The 25,827-nt window shown below is 42.0% G+C and overlaps 1 protein-coding gene and 2 long non-coding RNA genes across 5 annotated transcripts in view; 1 reads left to right on the forward strand and 2 right to left on the reverse strand.

The window, feature by feature from the left end:
- The window catches only part of LOC307045356, a 138,919-nt gene that overhangs the window by 2,961 nt on the left and 110,131 nt on the right, over positions 1-25,827 (reverse strand). The window lies entirely within an intron of this gene.
- On the reverse strand, positions 210-2,430 carry LOC307044871. Its single transcript, XR_013809711.1, has 2 exons — positions 2,293-2,430; positions 210-396 (listed from the first exon to the last, which is right to left on the reverse strand). It is a non-coding gene; the product is annotated as an uncharacterized lncRNA (long non-coding RNA).
- Positions 10,161-25,827, forward strand: part of LOC307045348 (heterogeneous nuclear ribonucleoprotein L-like) — an 86,094-nt gene continuing 70,427 nt past the window's right edge. The window contains exon 1 of one of the 3 annotated variants that reach the window (XM_079690970.1): positions 10,161-10,688. In XM_079690970.1, the coding sequence (XP_079547096.1) occupies positions 10,558-10,688 (131 nt within the window). In that variant the 5' untranslated portion in view covers positions 10,161-10,557. The remainder of the gene's footprint in view (positions 10,689-25,827) is intronic. The other 2 variants (XM_079690969.1, XM_079690971.1) reach the window with 2 other exon arrangements.

Genomic DNA, 25,827 nt, shown 5'->3' on the forward strand with positions numbered 1-25,827 from the left:
GTGGTAGATAACAAGTAAATATAGAGTTACATACAGATCCATGTTACAGCAAAAGATGGAATAACTAAGAAGCACGCAGTATAATAATAATTACACGCAACAATTAAATAACTGCTCAGCATCTCCACCACAATCCCAATCTGCTGTGTCCTGTTTTCCTCCCCTCTGCATAACACCCCATCACACATACGAAACACAACGCAGAGTCCGAGGGTGTTAAGAGTATGTTTATTTAAATGTCCTCCTCTCTACTGGCCAACACAGGGAGCATATGCTGGGTGTAGAATTGTTCCAGGAGGAGGAGATTTCCATGCCATGCAGGGTCTTTGGGGATGGGGAGGATGATCGCCTCCATCGTGGTCCACAGCAGCAGAGACTCCGGTCTGTGATGTGCAGCTGTTATATAATATGCAATACATTTTTTTGAAAAACATTTGATCAAAAAATAAAGATTTGGTCAGGATCTAGAGTCAGTGTGTAGTTTATTAATTAATCAATGCTCTCTACATTAGGAAAACACATACCAGTGTACCAGAGGGAGTCACACACAGCTGTGCCTAGATAACCAAACAAATTGACAACAGGGATGCAAACTCATCAGGTATGAAAAAGGTGACAAGGATCCGAGCCCCCTGACCCCACAGAATATCGGCTTTAAAATTAGGAATAACAGGATTTTAGCAGTCAGAACAACTAAAGCAGCAGTGTTAATATTAACAGAAACGCCATAGAGTCACATCTAATAGAAATATATAAAAAGCATTTATTTTAATTGTGTAGCAGTCAGTTTATAATTTTGGCAGCACTGTTGAGCATTTTGAAAATGTATTTTCATGCCTCTGTGCAAGGCTTAGTCTTTCTATCTTTATAGCCACTGGTGTAAAGTAACCAAGTTCATAAACTCAACAAGTACTATACTTGGGCACAAATTTTGAGATACTTGTACTTTACTTAAGTATTTCAATGTTTTGCTACTTTGTACTTCTACTCTACTACAGTTCAGAGGTAAATGGTGTACTTTTACTCCACTACATGTATGTAATACCTTTAGTTACTTTACAGATGTGGATGAATGATGTGAAATATAATCAAGTGTTAAATCAGACTTTAGTTCCACCTGGAGTAAATCCAAAAGCTACCCTGCCTGCAGTATACAAAGTCATTCAAACTAGCTGCACCTTTACCAGCTTTGATAACACTTTAATGATCAGTCATTATAAAACATATCATATTATTCTGAAATGGACCAATCTGCAAAATGACTACTTTTACTGTCGCTACTTTCACTATATTTTGATAATAATAATTTTCTACTTTTACTTGAGGAACATTTGGAATGCAGGACTTTTACTGTAACAGAGTATTCCTACACTCTGGTACTTCTACTTTTACTCAAGTACAAGAACTGAGTACTTCTACTTTTAATCAATTTCAAGATATATACTTATACCACCTCTGTTTATAGCCTATGAAAAAAACGATTAGAAAACGAAGGCTAAAGCTAACGTTAGCAGATAGTGACAATGTATGCTAGTTAGCTAGCTCAACGATAATATTGCGACGGGGAAAAAAAACTTTTCAGTGCATATCACGCTCTGCCGCTCCGACAGGGAGCTCTACTCTGAACACCTGAAGGGCCCGTTCTAACAGCTGTTCACCAGCGGTCCAGTCTGTGCCACAGTGACTCCGGACGCACAGTTAATATTAACGAACGCACCGTAGGTAATGTAGCTGCTGAAGCTAGACCATCATCGCCGAGCAGCAGAGGCTTATTATACATCATGAGCAGAGCCGACAGGCAGGAAGACTCGAGCACACAGCTCGCGCTTCATTATAATATATAAAAAAAAGCTCGCGGCCGCACATTAATCCGGGTCCCAGACCCCCTCCCATACCCCAAAAATATTTTTATTGCAGATCTACAGGAATCATAAAAACGACCTATTTTGGATTCAAAACGGAGAATTTCGCCGAAAGGTGACAAGTTTGCATCCCTGGACAAGATAACCAAAATCCTTGAATCTACACACAGCAAATAAACTCAAATGACACAACGAGATGTAAAAAGGAGATCACACATATAGTCGATATAGAACTGGCCGCTTCAATCTGAAGAGCAACTAAAACAAAACACGGGAGTGTATCTTGTTCTTGTGAACACTAATGTTATCCAAAGCATACACAGACACCACAAAGTTCTTAAGGAGAAAACTAGTTGCTAAAACAAAACACGTTAGTGTACCTTGTTAGCTAGCTGACATTAACCTTAGACATTGCACTCATATTACTCACTGAAACCTTGTAAAGCCGGTCCCGCATGCTGGCTCTTACAGAACCGCTCCCTTTCGTGTATGTACAGCTCTCAACATGCCCAGACTTGTAGTGATTTTCACCTCTTTTTATACTTTTTCGCCTCATTCTGAAAGAAACAGGTGAAACTTACTAACGTGACAGCCATCTTTGTGATGGTGACGCGTATTGTGCGAGACCAGAGACCTGTAGTTCACTGAGCGGTTTCACACAAAAAAAAGTGTAACTTCACAGTTTTACGACACATTTTTATTTTTTTGACTTGCAAAATGTTCTTTTAATTTGACAAACATCATATGTGTCATTCGTGGCACAATTCAAACGGGATCGAAAGATGACTTTTCTCTCTCCATTGACGTCAATGTATAATTTTCCGCTTCCGGGGTCCCATGGGTCGGAAGTAGATGGGCGGGACTTCGCCTCTCTATAGTCTGGCCAACCCTGCAGCCCGTTCTAAGTTCTGATTGGCTCTCTAGGTTGGCATTCTAGCTTCTAACTGGCTGTCAAGGTTGTCAATCCCAGCCGTGGGCAAATTATGCTAGTGGTAACATTGCTAAACTTTTTCATGACGGTTTTCTCAGGGAGCTTGTCTGATGAGTGGACCTCTGACGCAGGCCTCGCCCTCTCCCGGCCCAGCCCCTTCAGTTAATGTATTAGCCTACTTTCAAAAACATAAGATTGACAACCTATCAATAGCCCCGTAGTCTGTATTCTATCTATATGGCGCTGGTCTGTAGGCCTATCCAATACAGTGTCAATGTAACTGATTACTGTGAAGAACGTGAATACACGGAGGTTCTTCCCACGGCACCCGAAGCCCCGTTTTCATGCTTTTTCCCCTCGAAATGTCTGGGCAGCTGGTCACCGGCTGACAACAAGCCAAGTCAGAAACCCGAAACTACGGTTTTACTGCGGAGATACCGTTAGTAAATAAGGTAACACAAGTTTATACTTAATATAATATCTAATAACCTTCATAATACAACATGTGGTTGAATTGATTGAGAGAGCAATGCTATAAAATCAAACAATTAAATATATGAATTATGTACATACATGTGATGAAGATACACATTTTATTTTTACACAGTCCGTTCTGTATACTTACTGGTGTAGACACAGCTTCCTCCCCAGTGTGGATGTCCAATAGATTGTCGCTATCCTCAGTTCTGTCAGTGGCTTCATTGAACAAAGTTTCCAATACCTATGTAATAATATTGACATTTTTCATAATTTGAAGCGGTTGTAGGCCTATGAGGTATACTTTTACTATAAATGCTTTGGGCAAAGTGCATGCAATCATATATGGCATCATGACTTCATCAACTCATAAATGTGTGAGATTTGACATGTCATTTTGATTCAGGCTTTATGCTTAAAGCAAGTAGCGCGGCTTACCTTTGCTCTCTCCCTTTTGGCGAATGCATTTCGCCGTCTCTTTAATGGAGGACTCTGCATCGGGCGACGTGTAGGAATCGGCGTGGTGGCTTGTGCTGGCATTTGGGGTCTTGGCAGTATTGTTGGAACAGCATCTTTGTTCAGTTTGAAATTCTTTTTTAATCCAATTTCCTTAGCGAGCATTGTGGACTGGTCGAAACACGATCTTTTAAAGTGCTGCCCACAAATTGTAGGTTTCATCGACCCCGGGTTACCTGGACCAGCAAAGTCCGCCCTCGTACGACGCACTTGTTTGGTCCGTATACGCGACATTTGATAATTTTTTGGCCACAAAAACATCCCATAGCCAGATTTGGAGACGGCCCCACATCCCCATACCCCACATCGCTTGCCGATTATTCTTCGCGTTTTGTTGTTGTGCATCCTTTGTTTTAATATTTGCCGCTTCAAGGCATTTAAACAATGGTGACTCAGCTGTGTTCTGCTCAGCTGTGTTCTACTCATGACGTCACCGCCGGAAATGACCGAAGTTGTTGTTTCCAGAGCTACGAACAATCGTTACTAACTGACAACATTTGTATGCTGTTATAATCGTGATTTATTAAAAAATACATCAATAATAAAAAAAACATATGGCACATTTCACAATACAAATGCAACCTCTATCATATACTAAGCCCACTAAGAGGTGCTAAAAGCATTTCGTAAGATCTTTAACGAGCTGCTCAATACACACTAATGTTAAAATCTGACGGAGGCCTCTTTACCAAGGTCTGAACACTGTTTAATATCTCTTAAATTAAGAATCAGATTTAAAAGTTGTGAAACACGAATAATGTCAGAAAGATGGATAATATTTTAAAGTTGGAATGAGGTTTCTGACTGAAATTATGAAGGAACAGTTAGTAGTTGAAGTCGCATGAAGATTTTTCAAGTTATGAATGAGAAAAGTAATAGCCATCGATTCCCGACCGAGCTGAACGTTTTGATGTTTGAACGGAGTTTCTGCGATGTGGAATGTGGGAGAAGAGGTGCAAAATAACCCGGCGGAATAATAAAGAATTTTGTGCGTAGCATAACAGATAGTTGGAATGCTGTGTCAGCCACTAAATAAAAGAAAAGAGCATTCCATTCAGTCATTCATTCATTACACACTTTTTCTGATGACGAAATGGGATTAAATAGGGGTAAATCAGAAATGAATACAAGTGCAAACATAAACACAGGATTTGGTTAAAAAAATATAATCTGAGAAAATAAAACAGATTTCATAGGAACATAAAAATACTAGTCATGTAAGAAATAATGTAAGACGGGTTGTGCATTGGCTTAATTTGGAAACACTTTCCTCAATAGCATACTTTTCGAACAACTTTCTTCCGAATAAATATTCCAAATTAAAATAGGTGAGAGTCTTATCCAATAAGAGACAATGAAAACAAATGAATTGCTTAAAATCTTTGCTTGCTAATCGATATCTTGTTTGTGCAGATCCGATAAGTAATAAGGGTATTTTACCGTGAGTTCTGTGTTAAGTGCGTCAGCATTTTTTCGCTCAGGGCTCATTCAGAGCCTTTGTTTGTTATTACCCTTGTGTTTCGTTTAGCTAAAAATTGTTAATATTGTCGGATAGCTGAGTTTCTTCCCGTTAAGTGGGTATGACACATTCGTAGTTTGTTAAATGTTAAGAAGCCCTCAGACCACTGGCGGCACATATCAAACCCGGGCCGGGGGGCGGGGCCACATGACCGGGCCCTTTAAACCCAATAAAGCTTGACAAAAATATCGGGAGTCCGGGGTATGGTAATCTGACGCTCGTGCGTAAAAAGTCGCTCAGTCAGTAAGATTAAAATTTAAAACAATGTTTGAAAGAAAAGTAACTAAAGAAAAGGTGTAATATTTAAGATTTCGTTTCTGCAAAGGGTATAGAAACAAAATATATATCAGAGATAATAATGATATAACATGACATAAAGTCCAACAAACCACAAGGACAACGAAAACATAGCCTAATAAAATGACTACATTTCTGACACACCATTCACCATGGACAGCCAGCCGCCACCATGAGAGCACAGCAGTGTAAAATTGGCAGGGCGGCCCATACATTCACGTACAAGTAGGCTACTGTACAAATTAAATTTGAAGTGTACTCCCCACTACTTGAAGGGCCCTCGGTGAGCCTTACGCTCCGCGAACTCGTCCACAATCCGCTGTATGTCCAATTTCTTGGCTCGGTCACTTTCGATGGACAGCAAGGCCAGTCCACTCAGTCTCTCCTGTCCCATCGTGCTCCTCAAATAGTTTTTGATGAGTTTTAATTTGGAGAAAGAGCGCTCGGCGGTTGCCACGGTGACAGGAAGAGTCAGAAATAAGATGAAGGCTGTGCAAACCTCACTGAATGTAGATGTTACTGCTGGGTTGTAAACAATGAGCATTTTTACCAGATCCGCGACATATTTTAGTTTTTGTATTTTGTCCCTGAAACAGGTTCTGAAAGAAAGCAGCTGGCCAGGGAAGCTGGCGGCGATGTCCCGACTGTAGTGCTCTCTAAGCCGCTGGGCAGCTTGGTGTGAATCCTCATCCTTTGCTTGTAGTAGTGTGTTGGGGTGAATTGCCTCAAACATGTTCACAGTTGCATTTAAGATGGTGAATCTTTGGGACAGTTGCTGGATGATTATATCGAGACATGCATTGAAAACGGTCACCTGAAAGTTGCTCTCTGCGTCAGTGAGGCGGCTGTCTTCAGAAAGTTCATCAAAGTGTCTCTTAACTTTCCTGGCCCTGGTTGTTTCAAACTGTGTTTGACTTCCCCATTTAGTAGCCAGGTCAAGAGTGGCGGACTTCGCCTCATCAAATTGTCCCCTATACTCCACCAAAACACTGATGGCATTTTGCAGTAGAGTAGATGCTTTGAAAATATCCGCGTCTTTTGCTTGCATTAACTGTGAAGCACAATTTATGCTTTCCAAAATCTTGGTCTGCATGTTGACCAAAAATAGAAAGCTAAATTTGCTTATGGCATTCTTGAGTACACTTGCTTCATTGCGCTCATCCTTTTTGTCACTGGTAAGGGATATTTTGACGAGGGCTTTTATAATGTCTCCATATCTGTGCCTTAACGCAACAAGCGCATCATGGCGAGATGACCAGCGAGTGGGACATAAGCGTTTTAATGTGATAGTTCTGCTCTCTGGCGTGATTAACTCACTGAGCAATGCCCATCGTTTGATACTGTGACCAAAAAAGTTGTAGAGCGTCTCTACAGTGTCACAGAACTGCTTCACTCCAGGGACATTTTTAACAGAGTCGTTGAGTGCTAGGTTAAGATTATGAGCAGCGCAATGAACACAGTGGGCAAGGGGCTCCTTCTCGGCTATTCTTGCTTGCACCCCTGAATACACACCACTCATATTAGCCGCCCCTTCATAGCCCTGTCCGCGACATTTAGACAGATCTAATCCGTTTTTCTCTATAGAATCAAGGATTTTGTTTTCAAGCTCTGAAGCTGATGAACCTTTAGTCACTTCAAAACCCAAAAAGACTTCATTGATCTGTATATCTGTTGCAATATCCATGTCGTTCTTAACAACAGTTATGTAGCGGTAAACCTGACTCAACTGGTCTATCTTTGACACATCTTGCGTTGTGTCCATGATGACGGAATAAAATGGGGCTTCGTTTATTTCATCAATGATGTCAGCTTTCACACGTTGAGATAATATGTAAATAATCTCATCTTGAATCTGGTGACTGAGGTATTTCACTGACCCTTCTGTTCGGTTGATTAGCTCTTTCAAAACAGGGTCGTAGCGAGCCAATAATTCTATTATTAACAAAAAGTTGCCAGCTTTTCCCTGACCTAGAACCTCTCGATGGCCCCTGAATGCCAAGTTGCTTGAAGCTAGAGTGAGAGTTACATTAACAATGCGCTCCACGACCTGTCTCCAAAATTGGGCGGCATTACGCACATTCCTCTCCATGTCAGCGTCTATTGTGCCGTTGGTTTTCCACTGCTCAGATACTACGCATGCACCAAGGTGTATTTGAGTGGATTCATGCCTCTCAATTTTAATAGAAAGATGTTTCCAGTCTTTTATTCCGTTTACCCATGCATTGTTGTAGAACGGTGCCTTTCGGTTGGCAAAAAGCCAGCAAGGCTCACAGTAGCAGCAGTCCAATTTTGGGGAATAGCACATCCAGCTGCGTGGGAATTTCATCCCAACTTTAGTGGTGGAGGTGTAATAGCTTTTTGAAAAGCAACGGTTATCCTTGTCTTTGGGAAATGGACCTTTGGGTTTGCATGGGCCCATTTTAAGGATATATCTTTTGATATTGGCGTCCTCAATGTTTTCAAAAATAGTTTGCCCGATCAGTCGGAAAACGCTCCAGGGGATAATTGCAGGACACATCATGATCCGTGGTCTGAGTTTCACCCGTAGGAGTAGCGTGAGGAGGAGACCTGTTGCTGCTTTCATTCCCAGTGTCCGGTACTTCTTCACCTTGCGGCGCAGCAGGTAAGGAGCCGGAGGGGGAGGGGTGCGGCTGGTCAAGCGTCAGGCCTGGCTCTCCTCTAGACAAGCAGCTAGCAGCGGCTGAGTCGTCCCTATTATTATTATTATTATTATTATTATTATTATTATTATTATTATTATTATTATTATTATCATCATCACTACAGCCGAGAGACAGAAAAGGAAATAAGCTAGGCGGCCGAGCTACACGAAGTAACAACAACCATGATATCAACATTTACCACAAACTCACATTTTCTTGTTGACAGTGTGTGTCCGTGATTGTAGCCTACCTGTAAATCTGGCTAACCCCCACTAACGTTGTTGGCGGGCTGGGGCTCGGGGATGAAACACGGCTGGCAGTGGCAACAACTTCAGGTTCATCTCCCGCAGCAGGAGGAGTAGGGCGAAAAAAATATCCATCTAGCTTGGACAATTTGGCTTTTCCTTGGTCCTTTTTATCTTTTTCTTTGCGTTTTGTAGCTCCACTTTTGTGTTTATAACTGCTCATGCTTAGACAGTGCTCTGTTGAATGACAAGGGATTGATGATGACGTTGACGTTCATTTACGTATGATGTTGATGGACGGCTGTTGATGACGATTTTACCCAAAATACATTTGGAGACAATAGAAGGGATTCACTTGCAATTTGTCATGTTTTAATGTTAAATGTGAGTGTGAAAATAGCAGCACAAGTTCAACTCATATTATAGGCTACAATGCTTTATACCTACTATGACCAGGAACGTCAGTGCACTCAGTGGCGCGAGGCAGCAGGGCCCGCCGGCGAATATCTCGGGGGCGGAGCCTGCTGCCTCGGCGACGGGCCCCCATTGGGTCCCGACCGTCCCGGGCCCGGGGAGCCCTGCCCCTAAAGCCCCCCCTGAAGCTCCGCCCCTGCCTCAGACGCTGTTTTTTGCTAAATGTTGCACAATACGTGTGGGGATGAAGGAACGAAAACCCAGACAAATCAAATGAATTAAGTGAGATACCACTAGAGGGCAGTGAGAACGTTGTGTTGCTGCTTAGGTGAAGTGACACCCTAAAAGTGCATTGTTCAATTCGAAAGAGATTTGACATGCATGATTTCTTCTGCTTATAATACGCTTGTAATACCTTCATAAGACGTATTAATTCAAGTCTGATTTATAACAATACAATAAGTTGTAGAGGAAGGGTTAACAGCTGTATGAGCTGTTTAACTGTTGGATGTCCTTTCTATTAAATGCTGTTTTAATAGGAGTTACTTTACATTTACTTTTGGCAGGTTAAAGCTGCCCTTTTCTTTTCTTTTCCTTTTGAACACTAACACACCTCTTCACTTTGTGTTCTGTTTCAATGTGGCATGGATCATTCATATCCCAATGAAAAGCAATCCATTTGCTTGTTAAAGAGAAAAAGCTATGTTAATAAAAATGTTAACGTTAGGTTACAAGATAAAATGCATATTATGTCAATGTGTATCGCATTCTAGTGATTTGATTTGTTTTAATTGTATTTAAATGTTGCATTTGAAATGTTCCCTGCCTCCCCAAAATGTATGTGTGTGTGGTAAATACAAAAATAAATAGAGTTCTGTGTCCGTTTATGCTTTCCCACATCTGAATAAAAATGCACCCTTAAAAATGTGAAATGTCTCTAGAAAGAGGTGTCTGTGATCAATACGCCATCTTTGTCACTAACTTCGCCTGAGCTTTGTTGGGGACATTGTGGACTACTTACTGTAGAAGAATGTTCAAAGAGCTTTCAGCAACTGATTTTTTGAGTGATGACAACTGTATATATAAATTTAAGGTAATGATGCAGCAGATATCCTCTGCCACCGTCTCCCTCTCTCTCTTTTTCCAAGCTCTGCAGTTTTGAGTGTGCCTCCTCCACTGTTTTTATCTAGCCCACCATTCCCCTCTCTGCTCTTCTCTGCTCACTCCTCTGCAGAGCATGGAGAGCTGTCTGTGGACGCATCGACACCGGCCAATCACGCGCCATATCCTCAAAAGTGCAGGACACAACAGACCAATAGAAGAACAGCACGGGGCGGGATGTGTCCAGTCAACTCACACCTCCACACAGAAAATCAGTGGGGTTGTAAAGAGACAGAAAGGGAGCAAGCGGAGCCGCGGCACGGGGACACACAACAAGGACACAGGCACAGAGACAGAGACACCGCGGGATAACGGCTGCCATGCCCGGGTCCATGTGAGCAGCTCTAACAGGTCCACCGCAACATGGCGACGGTAGAAGGAACTGGACCGCGCGAGGAAGGGGAGTACGGAAGGGCGGCAAAACGGCAAAAAACGGAGAAAAGGGAGGTGGAGGTGGAGGCGGAGGAGAGAGATGAGAGAGAGGAGGGGGAGGAGCTGGAGGAGGGGGAGGATTCGGACTCCGGCTCGCTGGCCGGTAACGAAGAGTCAGCGGGGGAGAACCGGGCCAGGTGGAGCGGCAGCCAACACGAAGCAGGACGGAAGGTAAGATCCCCTCTACCGCTCCCTGCAGCGATCACACGTGAGTGCGAGCGCGCCCATGTGTCATGGTGTCAGTGGAGCATCAGCACCTGTCACTGCTGCCGGACATTGCAATACACACATTCAAACTTTTGTTGTCCTTTATTCAAGAAAATATTCACAAAAAAAAAAAATTACATAGTCGGGTACACAGGTAAATATACAAAGTAAATAACAAATAAATGCATATAAAAAAATAATGATTTAAAAAAAAAGGTAACATTTGAAGTAAAATATTTCTCAAATATCAAATTTGGTTTTGATTGCTTTCTTATTTTTTAATATTGGTGCCATATTGTTGTAAAGTAGAAATGTGCCAGCAAAATTGTTCGTCAGTAAATTTCTTCTTGTGAATATGAAATATTCACAAAAATAAATAAATTATAAAAAAAACTATATTTGTATCAAATCCATCACCTTTAAAGTTTATAAACATTTCCTGAAGTCGTATCGTTTGTCCCATTTTGTTTTCCGAAAATACTCAACAGACCAAAACCTTTTAGTCCAAACAGTGACAATAAATGACATTGTCCATTCAAACCTCTACTGATGTGAGACTGATAAAGGTCGGATTTCAGAAGCTTTCCTGTGGCTCTGTTTGGTGTTATCCTTTTAAAATGTATTATTATTTTCCTCAAGTAAAATAAAAAATTAACATCTGCTTAGTTCAGTTGTGGCTCAGTTATGGCGCATTTCCACTGCAGGGCCTCGCACGGCTTAGTATGGTATAGTTAGGCCTTGGTAGGCCAGGCTCACTTTATGCTGCGTTTCCATTACAGTTTAGTAGCTGGGGCAGTAACTATAGCAACGCAGTGTAGGCGGAGCCGTGACATCATCTTCAATGCGAACCACAAAACCAACATCAGCCGTTAGCTGTTAGCACTCAGAGCTCACAGCTCCTCATATCTGTTCAGAAACTGGACAAAAGTTAAACAAGTACAAACCCCAGACTGTCTGTGTCATGGTGAATACCGTCGCTGGTTTATTTATGTCTGTAGGCCATTGTTGTGAGCGTGGACGGTCGGAGCATATACAGCGTTAGCTTAGCCGATCTCCATTCAGAAAACACGCATTTTAAAAGGTTTTTCGCCTGCCATCTGTCTGCAGACTTGTCAAAGCATTAATTCATGGTTTATACTAACCGGTATCAGTATGTTGTTACTTCGGCTTCATTTAGAAACTTGTATTATAATTAAATCACGGTCAAATATGTTCATTTTGTTGTAGTTCTAGCCCCCTTGCCAGCGATTCACTCTGACCATTCAGCAGTCGAGAGTGTCTGTGTCACTAGTTTAGCATATTCAGCCCGGTTGTTGGCCCGGTAAGAACCTCGATTTTGGAGGGCCAGAAAAAACGTGCAACAACATTAACATTAACCTTTCTGTTGGCCGCTTGTTAGAAGACCCTTCACACGATGGCAGAGCGAACAGGTACAGGCAGGGCCGGACCGAGACAATAAGTCAGGCAGGAAATTATACACTCAGACAGGCCACTACCAGTTTTTTTTAGTGCCATTTTGCTGGATTTATTTGTCAATATTGACAGCGTTGCTGTCCATAGTAATAGCCCTATAGTTTAAATCTACGACCCACAAACAAACATATGGACATGGGTTACTATTTAAAAAAATTGTAAATGTATTTAGGAACCTGTCCATGTGATTTTAAGTGGGGGTGGCATGCTCCCCCGGTAAGATTTTATTTTTATTTTGGAGTTAAATGCATCAATCTGGTGAACTTTGAGAGGAAAATAAAGAGACTAGATCTATGGGAACACCTATATGAAACAGAACTGTTTACATTTCATAATAATAAAATCATGGCCATAACCAATAACATACCATATACAACATGAAAAAACACTGAAACTTATTTATTTATTCATTGTTGGGTCATTTATAGCTGTGGGTGTGTCTGGACTCCTGAATCAGCCTCTCCCTCCTCTCCTCCCTTCTCCTCTTTGAGGCAGCAGCAAATTAGCTCTCAACAAGTTTTAAAAGTGTATCTTACCTTTTTTCACCTAGTTTTTCATGCATATTTTACTAATCACTACCCCCTCAAATGGGAATATGTGTTTTCATAAATGGTGACCAAACCGTTTGAGACCCACTGAGAACTTAGACTAAGTTAACTATCCAAACACTCAGAGAGTGTTAGCTGAGGTTATCCCGAGCTTGAATGACACACAGACCAATCAAGGGCTTTGATTTATGATCTGTATGGCAGTGGCCATGTCGGCAGGCCACATCATGTGGACAGCCAGTCACCCCGTGTGAGGCAGGCCACTTAACAGGCCTGCCTCACACAGTTCCTCCAGATTGCCAGTCCGGGCCTGGGTACAGGAGGCGTAGAGTGAGGGATCATTGTCCACTAGTTAATAGGGATGTAACGATATACCGAATATCGCGGTATCGCGATTAATAAACGTCCCAATACCGTCGTGAGACTGACAAAATCTACCGCGATTAAAAAAAAAAATGTAAACACTTTTTTTTTTTTAAACCTTTATTTAACCAGGTGGTCCCATTGAGATCATCAATCGCTTTTTCAAGAGAGACCTGTCCAACATGGCAGCAAGTAGGTTACAACATGAACATAAAACAACAGAACACAAAAGGACATCGTATTTACAGGGCTACATTTACATACCTAGAGACATTGACAAACTACAACAGTATATTTATATCTCGCCCTGTCAATAAGCCTCACCTTCTTGGCAAAAACTGTATTGTTTTTGAAGTGGTGGAGAGACAATGCACATTTTGACCCACTGCTGTCACCCATGGCCAAAGCATATCTCTCCGTCCCACTGAGGTGACGTTAGACTTTTTCGCTGTCCGTCATTTTGACAGACAGGATCGTAAAATATCCACCATAATTCATTATTACCCGTCGGGTCTGAACTCGCCACTAACGTGTCGCGCTGACACGGGGGGGGGAGAGAGAGAGAGCACGCTCGTGAACTGTCAACTGGGGGGGGGCGGTGTTATGCCATGTTGTGCATGCCCACCGAGATATGCATGCACCTCGCGGGAGCGCGCACAGCGTAAATGAAAAACTCCCAGACATTTCAATGATCTGTACGGCAAAGTACGGTTTGGAAACTATGTCATTTCCTTTTGGAGGGCATGCATAACACGGCATAACACCAGAGCCTCGCTGCGGGGAAACTTTGGCACTGTTCCGAGTTTGTTCTAATCAGTCAAAATGACAGACTGCTTTCAGATTTTTCCGTCATTGTTAAAAAAAACATTCGGTTAACGCGACCACTGCTGTCCCGGCAACATCAGTACCAAGCGAGAGAGTTTTTTCCACAGCAGGGGATATTGTAAACGCCCAAACATCCCAGCTTCTACCTCGAAATGTGGACATGCTCATATTCCTAAAAACCTGTCTGATGATGCTGAGTGAGTTGAGTTACTTGAAAAACTAAAGTGAAACTTCATTTATTTTATTGCAGGGTCTGATTACTAAATGTCCTTGTTTATTTGTGAGGTGCAGTGGCACAGTGTTTTTTTTAGTACTAGTAGGTACAAAAACACTGGTTTTCTTGTTCCAGTCTGTTACTGTTACTTTGTGTTTGACACTTTAAAATACTGCTATCCTACTAAAATGCTCTAAAAATCAGATGTATTATTTAATAAAGAACATTTTTCCAAGTAAAACATTTTTAAATAAAAAAAAAATTAAAATTTTGTTTTCTCTTTATTATTCAATATCACGATAAATACCGTACCGTGGACTTGTTATCGCAATATTATCGTACCGTGAGTTTTTGGTATCGTTACATCCCTACTAGTTAATCGATTGCAGGTGGTGGTCGACCTAAAGGGGTAGCGAAATATACTTTGGCGGCCGTTAATATACCTGGGCGCCCGCCCAAGTAAAGTATGTGTGTGGGAAACCCTGGAGTGTTCTCTTGAGTTGTCTTTCACTTATGTGAAACCCGTGCCTATTGCCAAGTATTGATGTTATACATTTATATTTTAGTCCAAGCTCAAAGTAAAAATCGATGAACCGCTGCATTGTTCTGTGTTGCCGAACTGACCCATTGAGACATTGAGCTAAATGAAAAGTTTTGCAAGATTTCTTCTCCATGTCCCCTAGGGCAGGGGTTCCCAAACTTTTCAGCCCGCGACCCCCAAAATAACAGTGCCAGAGATTGGCGACCCCCTGTCGACGGGGGGGGGGGGGGGGGGAAAGAAAGAGGTCAAACGTTTAGCTAACAAAAATATCTTTATTCTTTAAGCTTTAACTGACATTTTTACAAATAAAAAATATAGATGCAATACAAATGTATTGCACAATAGCTTTGCTTTATTTTAACTGAGCTATGCCTGTGGCAGGCTATTAACAGGCATTACACTGTGCCTTGTCTTTTTATTTTTTAGTGTAGTGGAGCCTCACTTTAGAGCGTTTACCGTGACCCATCTTTGGTGTTATGAAGTGACTGAGCTCGTGAACTGTCTACGGGAGGGCGGGGGGAGCCTTACTGCGGGGCAACTGTGGACCTCTGTCGCCTGTCAGCATAACTTACATGATGTCGTTTAAAAAATTAAGGGCGGTGCCGGCTGTCAGCGTACCGAGCCGGCCGTCAACGGCCAGCTGACGACCGGCCGTTCTGTGATTCTCCAGAACACACAGATGGCCAGTCCGCCCTTACCCCTGTATTCCACCGGGTCACTGCGGCGCCGCGGCGCAGACGGACCCGGTGGAATACAGGGTCTACCGCGTTTAGGAACCGTTAAGCAGAACCAAAATTGTGTATTTTGTATGGGTACCCGGTACCCGGCATTTTCTTATCGGTTCTCATCTGGAACCCTAACTGTAAGGCAATAAAATAAAGGCCTACAACTATAAATAATGAAGGGGATGTTCATATTACTACAAGCAGGGCAAACATTGTCTCGCCTCAACAGAAGTAGATGAAAATACAACAGGTGATGTAACATCTGAATAATCTTTCCAAATGTCCCTGAATTTAAGGTGGGAGTTTAAATATAACTATTGATTTGCAAACAAACATCCTTGCTATCGTCTAAAAGTAAGTCAGCAGGTTAACCAGTTAAGCCCCATGCCCCCGATACTGGGGGCAAAACGCAACATCTTGCAAGAAACAGCGTCTGAGGGCTTCTTAACATTTAACAAACTATGAGTGTGTCATACTCACTTAACGGGAAGGAACTCAGCTATCAGACAATATTAACCATTTTTATCTAAACAAAACACAAGGTTAATAACAAAGGCTCTGAATTAGCCCTGAGCGAAAAAATGCACTTAGCACAGAACTCATGGTAAAATATCCTTATTACTTATCGGATCTGCACAAACAAGATATCGATTAGCAAGCTAAGATTCCACAGATTCCATAAATATAATTATCATCACTAAGCGATCAGAACACGCGACAGGGGAAGCAAACCCAGACATCACACAACGCAGCTTTACGGAGCAAACAAGGGAGAAACGTCTTGTTCTGTTTCTGATCAAAAGTTGTGTTCAATGGCATTAAAACCAAGCGGCAAACTCTGGGGCAGAGCCGGGAGGCCAATAAGGAAGTGCCACAAACTGTAGTACATCTATTGGCCGATAGGCGATGACTGCAGAAAGGATCAATTTCCATAGACCTCCATGTTAAAATGCCCAACTTCACAGCAGAAATAAACATGTTTCTGCCCTGGATGCAATAACAATTATTCAGGATATAGTTAGTATTGCGGCAGTAATCTTAAACAAAGTGCCGCGAGGGACTAAACAAGAGAAAAAACACTGTGGACGCGCAAAAACTCAGTCTTTCCAAAAGTATGCGTTTGACCTTTTATTTCCAAAGAAAAAATGCAATATTCCATATCCATATGCGTATATCCTTGTATCCTTGTATGCGTGCGTGCGTGCGGTCAACACAAATTGTCCTTCTCTAGCTCACTCCCCCATCTATTACCAAGTGCGCAGGTAAAAGCAACCGGATATAAGCACAAACGTCACCACACAAATCCAATGACACGCCCACCACCTATAGTGACTCAAAAAACATATATCGTAACAAACACAGAAATGGCTTCATATGTGGCTCCTACGTTCCGGCCCCTAATTATATCAACATAATAATTACACAACTGAAAAATGATGTAGGAGACAATCAAGGAAAAAACTTTTAAGGATAAAAACGTCCTTTGTTAAAGTGTTCTTTTCTTCTTTAGGCAAAAAATAGAAAATAAAATAAAAAATATATAGTTTGTTAGCCTATGAAGGAGTGATCTTTACTATCACTTAGTAAAAAGTCGGAAAAAACGTCAATGTCAAGGTCTATGAAGTTCACTAATTTCCTCACGGCTCTTCTGCTTCCTGTAGAAGGCATATCTTTGTGATAGGCCTGTCCAGATAGCTAGTTTTTGTCTTCACTCGCACCTGACGTACATGTCCTCTTCTGTCTGGAATGGTTTGTACAATCCTTCCTGTAAGCCATGAATTGCGAGGTGCTGAGTCATGGACTATGAGCACAATATCTCCTGGTATGAAGTTGCGCTTGACATTTGACCACTTCTGTCGTTGCTGGAGTAGAGGCAAGTACTCCTTAATCCATTGTTTCCAAAACAAGTCTGAGATGTACTGAACTTGTTTTCATCTTCCGCTGCTGCAGATACACGCTTTACAACATCAGGAGGATACGTCCCCAGCTGACCCAGAAATCAGCGCAGGTTCTGGTCCAGGCTCTCGTCATCTCACGCCTAGACTACTGCAACTCCCTCCTGGCTGGTCTACCTGCATGTGCCATCCGACCTCTGCAGCTCATCCAGAATGCAGCGGCTCGTCTGGTCTTCAACCTTCCAAATTCTCCCACACCACGCCGCTCCTCCGCTCCCTTCACTGGCTTCCGGTAACTGCTACAATCCACTTCAAGACACTGGTACTTGCGTACCATGCTGCGAATGGATCTGGCCCTTCCTACATCCAGGACATGGTTAAACCGTACACCCCAGCACGTGCACTCCGCTCTGCATCGGTCAAACAGCTCGCTGCACCCGCACTGCGAGGGGGACCCAAGTTCCCATCAGCAAGAACACGTGGGTTTGCTATCCTGGCTCCAAAATGGTGGAATGAGCTCCCCATTGAAATCAGGACAGCAGATAGCTTGCACATCTTCCGGCGCAGACTGAAAACTCATCTCTTTCGACTCCACTCCGAGCGATAAAATTACTAACAAAGCACTTATATACTAATAAAGGGCTGGCTTATCTAAGGCCAGTTGAGTAGCACTTGAAATGTTTGGCTCTATGGAACCTGATGCACTTATATGATTCTGTTTTCTTCAAGGTTGTATCTTCCCGGTCGAATGTACTTATTGTAAGTCGCTTTGGACAAAAGCGTCAGCTAAATGCAATGTAATGTAATGTAATGTAATGCATATATGTCCTCTTTATGAAACAGTCCAGGTGGAAAAGATGGCTTGGTTTTTAGCAGCAAAAGATGGTTAGGGGTTAGTGCTTCCAAGTCATTGGGATCTGTGGATGCTCTCGTTATGGGACGGCTTTTGATGATGGATTCGGCTTCACAAAGAACCGTGTGAAGACACTCTTCATCAAGGTTCTGTGCCTTCAGGGTGGAATTCAGAACCTTCCTCATAGATCTGATCAACCTTTCCCATACTCCTCCATGATGGGATCCAGTAGGGGGATTTAAAGTCCACTTTATTCCTTTCTCAAGGAAGGAGTTGTTGATTTTAGCAATATTCAACCTTTCTATTGCCTCTCTCAATTCACGCTCAGCTCCGATGAAGTTGGTTCCATTATCTGAGCGTAATTCCAATACTTGTCCACGTCTTGCGATGAAGCGTCGAAGAGCATTAACAAAGGAATCTGTATCCAAAGATGAAGCTACTTCGATATGGACGGCTCTTACTGTTATGCATATGAAGAGAACACCATACCTTTTAACTGTACTCCTTCCTCGCTTGACCTCAAAAGGTCCAAAATAGTCAACTCCAACACGAGTGAATGGAGGTTCATCTGGAGAAACTCTGTCTCGAGGTAAATCTGCCATCTGCTGCATTCCTGGAGCTCCATTTAGTCGCCGACAAACAATACATTTTGACAGGGTTTTCCTTATAGCCACACTAGCACCAGGAATCCAGTATCTTTGTCGCAGGCTAAATAGCATGTGGTTACGACCACCGTGTCCCACATCTTGATGTACTTGCCGTAGAATGATGTCAGAAATGTGAAGATCTTTTGCCAATATAGCAGGATATTTAGATTCTTCAGGCATTGCTGCTCTACTGAGACGTCCTCCCACTCTCAGAACACCATCTTCAAGTACTGGGTTGAGCTTTTAGATGTGACTAGTCCTTTTCACACCTTCTCCCTTTTGCAAGCCTTTGATTTCATCAGGAAACCTTTTTTCTTTGGCAAAAGCAGATCATTTCTTTCTCAGCTTTTCGGAAGTCCTCAATAGAAAGAAAACCAGAGACCACCTGAGCCTTGATAGTCTGCATTTCCTTTTTTATATCTTGGTCTTGTTGTTCCTTATTTAAGCCAGACTGAGCAAGAGTCAGACTCAATTGCTTCCTCTTCCAACTAAGGCACAGCAGCAGGTTTTTCAACCTAAGGATCCAACCAACCGTCTTCTTCAGGTGGATCCAAGAAGAGAATTGATTGATCAATCGGGTTACAGCCTCCATCTCTTTCTCAACCTGCACAGCATTCACATTCAGACTTATCTTGACCTCAGGGTCTTCTGGTGCCATTTCAGAGCCATCAGGGTTCACAGGCCACTGTTCTTCAGGTCCAGTGAGAAACTGAGGTCCAGACACCCATGTGTCATCTTTCAGGAGCGTTTCCACTTTGACTCCCCTGGAAGCCCAGTCGGAAGGATTGCTTGCGGTGGGAACATATCTCCACTGAGATGGATTTGATACGCTGCGTATTCTTGAAACCCTGTTTGCGACGAAGGTTTGAAACCTTAAGGTCTCATTAGTGATGTACTTCAGTATGGAAGTACTATCAGTCCAAAAGATGGAGTCTTTAAGTTGCATTTGCAGCTCCTTCCTACACATCTTGTCCGTGCGACTTGCAACCAGGGCAGCCGTCAATTCCATTTGAGGGATTGTTATTGGTTTCAATGGGGCCACTCTAGCTTTTCCCATAATGAAGACACAGTGCACTTGTCCTTTGATGTTATGTAATAACAGGTAAGTCACTGTTCCATAGCCGTCTTCCCTTGCATCTGCGAAGTGGTGTAGCTGAGCAGAGGTCACTTCCCCAATATCCACCGGTTTTAGGCATCTGTCAACTTTAAACTCATCAAGATTGCAGAGCTCCTTCAAGCCAACTTTTCCACTCTTGTGCAGCTGAGGCTAGTATAATATCATCCCAACCAAGTTCTCTTCTGCACAAGTCTTGAAGATTAATCTTGGCTGATAGGACCAAAGGTGCTAATATTCCTAATGGGTCAAATATTGAGCTGACCATGGAAAGGATCCCTCTTCTGGTTATGGGTTTGTCCTTGATCATGATCTTGAACTTAAAGACATCTGACTCAACACACCACTGTACGCCCAATGCTCTTTCCTCAGGGAGTGTGTCATTATCCAAGTCCAGATCCTTAACTTCTTTCGCTCTCTCCATCGAAGGTATAGCGGCAAGCACGATACGTCTGTTGCTAATCCACTTTGTGAGATGAAAGCCCCCTTGAGCACAAAGTGCACAAAGGTCATGATAGAGTGCCACTGCCTCCTCCTCTGAGACCATAGATGTTAGACAATCATCAACATAGAAATTGTGCAGGACAGTGTTGATTACTTTGGGGCTGAACTGCTCCCGATGGTCCTCTGCACATTTTCTAAGGACAAAACTAGCACAACTTGGCGACGATGTAGCTCCAAACAGATGTGCAACCATTCTGTGCTCTTCTAAGTTCTGATGATGATCTCCATTGGGCCACTAGAGAAACCTCAACAGATCTGAATCCTCAGCTGGTACTCAAACCCAATGGAACATGGCTTCAATGTCTGCTATGAGTACAACAGGTTCCTCTCTGAATCTTGTCATGACTCCAACCAGTGTGCTGGTAAGATCTGGTCCCTGTAGGAGCTGCGCATTCAGCGATGTTCCCTGGAATGTAGCTGCACAGTCAAATACGACCCTGATCTTTTTCTTCTTTGGGTGGTATACACAAGGCCGGATTAATCATATGGGCAACCTGGGCAAGTGCCCAGGGGCTCTTGAGTAAAGAGGGCCCTCAGTGACAAGATAAAAAGAAAAAAAGTTTTTATTTTTTTATCTTGTCTTTTTGGGCACAACCTCACTCATCATACATTCTTTTAAATGACACTCACTCCTCGCTATAAATAACACAGCTTTTCTATAGGGTCAAATTAATATATTTTCTAAACCGTCTCTGTACTGTAGGACTCACTATGTATGCGCTCAACTACTACGCAGCGGCGGTGTATAGCCGAATCACAGCCCCACCCCCTCACTCATGTCACATTTTGTCACGTGAGCTGAAAAAATTGATGGTGCCGGTAGCCAAACGACCAGCAGGGCTGCGAAAAGAAAGAAAAATCAATCAATCAATCAATCAATGTTTATTTATATAGCCCAATATCACAAATGTTACATTTGTCTCAGTGGACTTCACAGTTTGTACAGAATATCAGTATGACAATACGACACCCTCTGTCCTTAGACCCTCACATCGTACAAGGAAAAACTTCCAGAGAAAACCCCACAGTTTAAAGGGAAAAATGGGAGAAACCTCAGGGAGAGCAACAGAGGAGGGATCCCTCTCCCAGGACGGACAGACGTGCAATAGATGCCGTGTGTAAATTGAAAAGATAATACATTTGCAACATAGGTAGTCCAAATGTTTTGAAATGCATGTGTGTATAATAAGAAGATGAATCCACGAGGATATCCATCCAGGACTTATGATCCAGGACCGCAGCCACGACTCAAGATCCAGGACTCGCAATCCATGACACAGGACCGCAGGATCATCCATGACTCCGGATCCCGGCGTATATAGACACCAAAAAGAAAGAAATTTGGGGAAGCTGGGTTAATCGGAACATGAGAGTACACAGGTATAGACAGAGAGAAGGAAGAAGTAAGATGTCCCCCGACAAACTAAGCCTATATCAGCAAAACTAGGGGCTGAATCTAATCAGCCCTAACTATAAGCTTTATCAAAAAGGAAGGTCTTAAGCGCACTCTTAAAAACGGATAGGGTGTCTGCCGTCTGAACACAAACTGGAAGCTGATTCCACAAAAGTGGAGCTTGATAAGAAAAGGCTCTGGCTCCCATTGTACTTTTAGAGACTCTAGGAACAACCAACAACCCTGCATTCTTGGAACGCAATGCCCTAGTAGGACAATAGGGTATAATGAGTTCTTTAAGGTAAGATGGCGCCTGCCCATTAAGGGCTTTGTAGGCGAGAAGAAGAATTTTAAATTCTATCCTGTGTTCTATAGGGAGCCAGTGTAAGGCAGCCAGAACAGGAGTAATGTGGTCCCTTTTCCTAACTCTGGTTAGTACACGAGCTGCAGCATTTTGAATCAGCTGAAGCGACTTGACTGACTTCTTGGTACACCCTGATAATAAGGAGTTACAATAATCCAGCCTTGAAGTAACAAATGCATGGACTAGTTTCTCTGCATCGTTTTGAGGCAAGATATGCCTGATTTTTGCAATGTTACGTAGATGGAAGTAGGCGGTCCTTGAAATTGATTTTATGTGGGCGTTAAAGGATAAATCCTGATCAAATATAACACCAAGATTCCTTACAGTCTCACTGGAGGCCAAATTAATGCCATCCATAGTTAATATATCTTTAGATAATTTGTTTCGTAGATTCTTCGGGCCAAGTACAATAACTTCAGTTTTGGTCGTGTTTAACATCAAAAAATTTAAGGTCATCCACGTTTTTAAGTCCTTGAGGCAGTCTTGAATTTTATTTAGATGATTAATTTCATCAGGCTTGATTGATAAATATAGTTGAGTATCATCCGCATAACAATGAAAGTTTACAGAATGATTCCTTATAATATTGCCTAACGGAAGCATATATAGGGTGAACAAAATAGGTCCAAGCACTGAGCCCTGTGGCACTCCATGGCTAACTTTGGTTTGCATGGAAGATTCATCGTTGACACGTACAAACTGAGAGCGTTCAGATAGATAAGACCTAAACCAGCCTAAAGCAGTTCCCTGTATGCCAACTAAGTGCTCTAGTCTTTGCAATAGGATATCATGGTCGATAGTATCAAATGCAGCACTAAGATCGAGTAAGACAAGAATAGAGACAAGTCCCTTGTCAGAGGCTATTAGAATGTCATTTGTGACTTTAACCAGAGCTGTCTCTGTGCTATGTTGTGTTCTAAAGCCAGACTGAAAATCTTCAAATAAATCATAGTTTCTTAAGTAATCACACAGCTGTTTTGCGACTGCTTTCTCAAGAATTTTTGAGAGGAACGGAAGATTAGAAATAGGTCTATAGTTGGCTAAAACCTCTGGATCGAGGTTGTGCTTTTTAAGAAGAGGTTTTATCACTGCTACTTTGAATGATTTTGGAACATAGCCTGATAATAAAGACATATTCATAATATTTAATAAAGAAGTGCTAATTAATGGAAAAACTTCTTTTAACAGCTTAGTTGGAATCGGGTCTAAGATACACGTTGATGGTTTAGAAGAGAGAATCATTGAATTGAATTGTTCAAGGTTTATGGCTGAAAAGCATTCTAGTTTACTATCTAGTGTAATATTATTAGAATTTACGTTTCCGGGAGCTGTTGATAACACTATACTGGTCAAAGGCAAGAGGTCATTGATTTTGTTTCTAAGAGTAACAATTTTATCGTTAAAAAAGCACATAAAATCATTTCTACTGAGTGCTATGGGAATAGAAGGCTCAGTCGAGCTGTGGCTCTCTGTCAGCCTGGCTACAGTGCTGAAAAGAAATCTTGCATTATTCTTATTCTCATCTATTAATGAAGAGTAGTATGCTGCTCTCGCTTTACGCAGTGCTTTCTTATATTCATTGAGAGTAATATGCCAAATTAAACGAGATTATTCAAGTTTAGTGGAACGCCATATCCTTTCAAGTTGTCTCGACTTTTGCTTTATTTTGCGGGTTTCGGCATTATGCCATGGAGCTAATCTATGTTGTTTTATTTTCTTCTTTTTCAAAGGAGCAACAGAGTCTAATTTTATTCGCAGCGCATCTGTAGCACTATCAACAACATGATCAATTTGGGGTGGTGTACATTTTGTATAAGTTTCCTCCCCTACATGCAGACATGCTATCGAGTTAAGTATTGGTGGAATCTCTTCCTTAAATTTGGCTATAGCACTAACAGATAGGTTTCTGCTGCAGGAGCTTTTGGCTAATGCTTTGTAGTCTAGTAACAGTACTTCAAAAGTTACTAAGAAATGGTCGGATAAAGCAGGATTATGCGGTTCGACTAATAGTTGCTCAATTTCAATACCATAAGTCAGAACAAGGTCAAGAGTGTGATTATAGCAGTGGGTTGGTTTATTTACACTCTGACAGAAACCAACAGAATCTAATATAGAGTTAAATGCAACAGTAAGGCTATTTTTATCATCGTCAACATGAATATTAAAGTCACCTACGATAATTACTTTATCTGTTTTAAGTATCAAAGCTGATAAAAACTCAGAGAATTCTGATAAGAATTCTGAATAAGGACCTGGTGCACGGTACACTGTAACAAATAAGATTGGCTGCAAAGTTTTCCAGGTCGGATGCGTAAGACTGAAAATGAGGCTTTCAAAGGAGGTATAATTTAATTTTTGTTTAGTATTGATAAGTAAACTTGAGTCAAAGATTGCTGCAACTCCACCTCCTCGGCCCGTGCCTCGGGCAATATGAGTATTGATATGGCTGGGTGGAGTGGCCTCATTTATGCTGACATATTCTTCATGTCTCAACCAAGTTTCAGTGAGACAGCATATATCAATATTATAATCTGATATTAAATCATTTACCAGTATTGCTTTAGATGCTAGAGATCTTATGTTTAAGAGACCACATTTAATCTTCCTGTTTTGTTGCACTGTAGTAGTTGTTACATTTACTTTTATTAGGTTATTATGTATGACACCTCTATTAGGTTTTACCTTAAATTTTCCTTGGGCAGACACACACACCGTTAATATTGGGTATTTTATATATATATATATATATTAGGGCTGTCAGTCGATTAAAATATTTAATCGCGATTAATCGCATGATTGTCCATAGTTAATCGCTATTAATCGCAAATTAATCGCACATTTTTTATCTGTTCTAAATGTACCTTCGAGGAATATTTTTCAAGTTTTTAATACTCTTATCATCATATGAGTGGACAAATATGCTCTATGAAGTGTGTGTGTGTGTGTGTGTGTGTGTGTGTGTGTGTGTGTGTGTGTGTGTGTGTGTGTGTGTGTGTGTGTGTGTGTGTGTGTGTGTGTGTGTGTGTGTGTGTGTGTGTGTGTGTGTGTGTGTGTGTGTGTGTGTGTGTGTGTGTGTGTGTGTGTGTGTGTGTGTGTGTGTGTGTGTGTGTGTGTGTGTGTGTGTGTGTGTGTGTGTGTGTGTGTGTGTGTGTGTGTGTTGTTGGAGATTTGGAGGATGTTGCAAACCAACCTCGTCTCCGCGTGTCGTTTGACAAGCTAGGTGAATTCGGGAAAAGGGAGGGATTAAGAAACACCAGAATACAAGTTAAACAATAATCCTGCTTTAATGATATACAGTAACGATACAAATACAAAGAAATCACGAAGCACTCTGCAGAGTACTCCGGGCTCAGGTTCTACCACCCGTGTGAGACAGGTCTCAGGAACGGCCGGTGAAAAACAAGAGCGCGAACCAAAGGAAAACACAGTCTTTCATACTAAAACACAGGAGGAGGAGGTGTACGTGCTTTCCCCCAGAGGTCATCTTATTGGCGGAGACCAACACATGGCCTGTCGCACCCAATCAGTGCGACACAGCAGCTTGTAGCCAGCACACACACATCTCCTTTATGGCCCTTGGTCCCTGAGTCCATCTTCCCGCCTCCTGACTGCCACACACAAGTTAAAAGTATGTTTTAAGATAT

This window comes from Notothenia rossii (assembly GCF_949606895.1).
Source record: "Notothenia rossii genome assembly, chromosome: 6".
Lineage (NCBI taxonomy): Eukaryota > Metazoa > Chordata > Actinopteri > Perciformes > Nototheniidae > Notothenia > Notothenia rossii.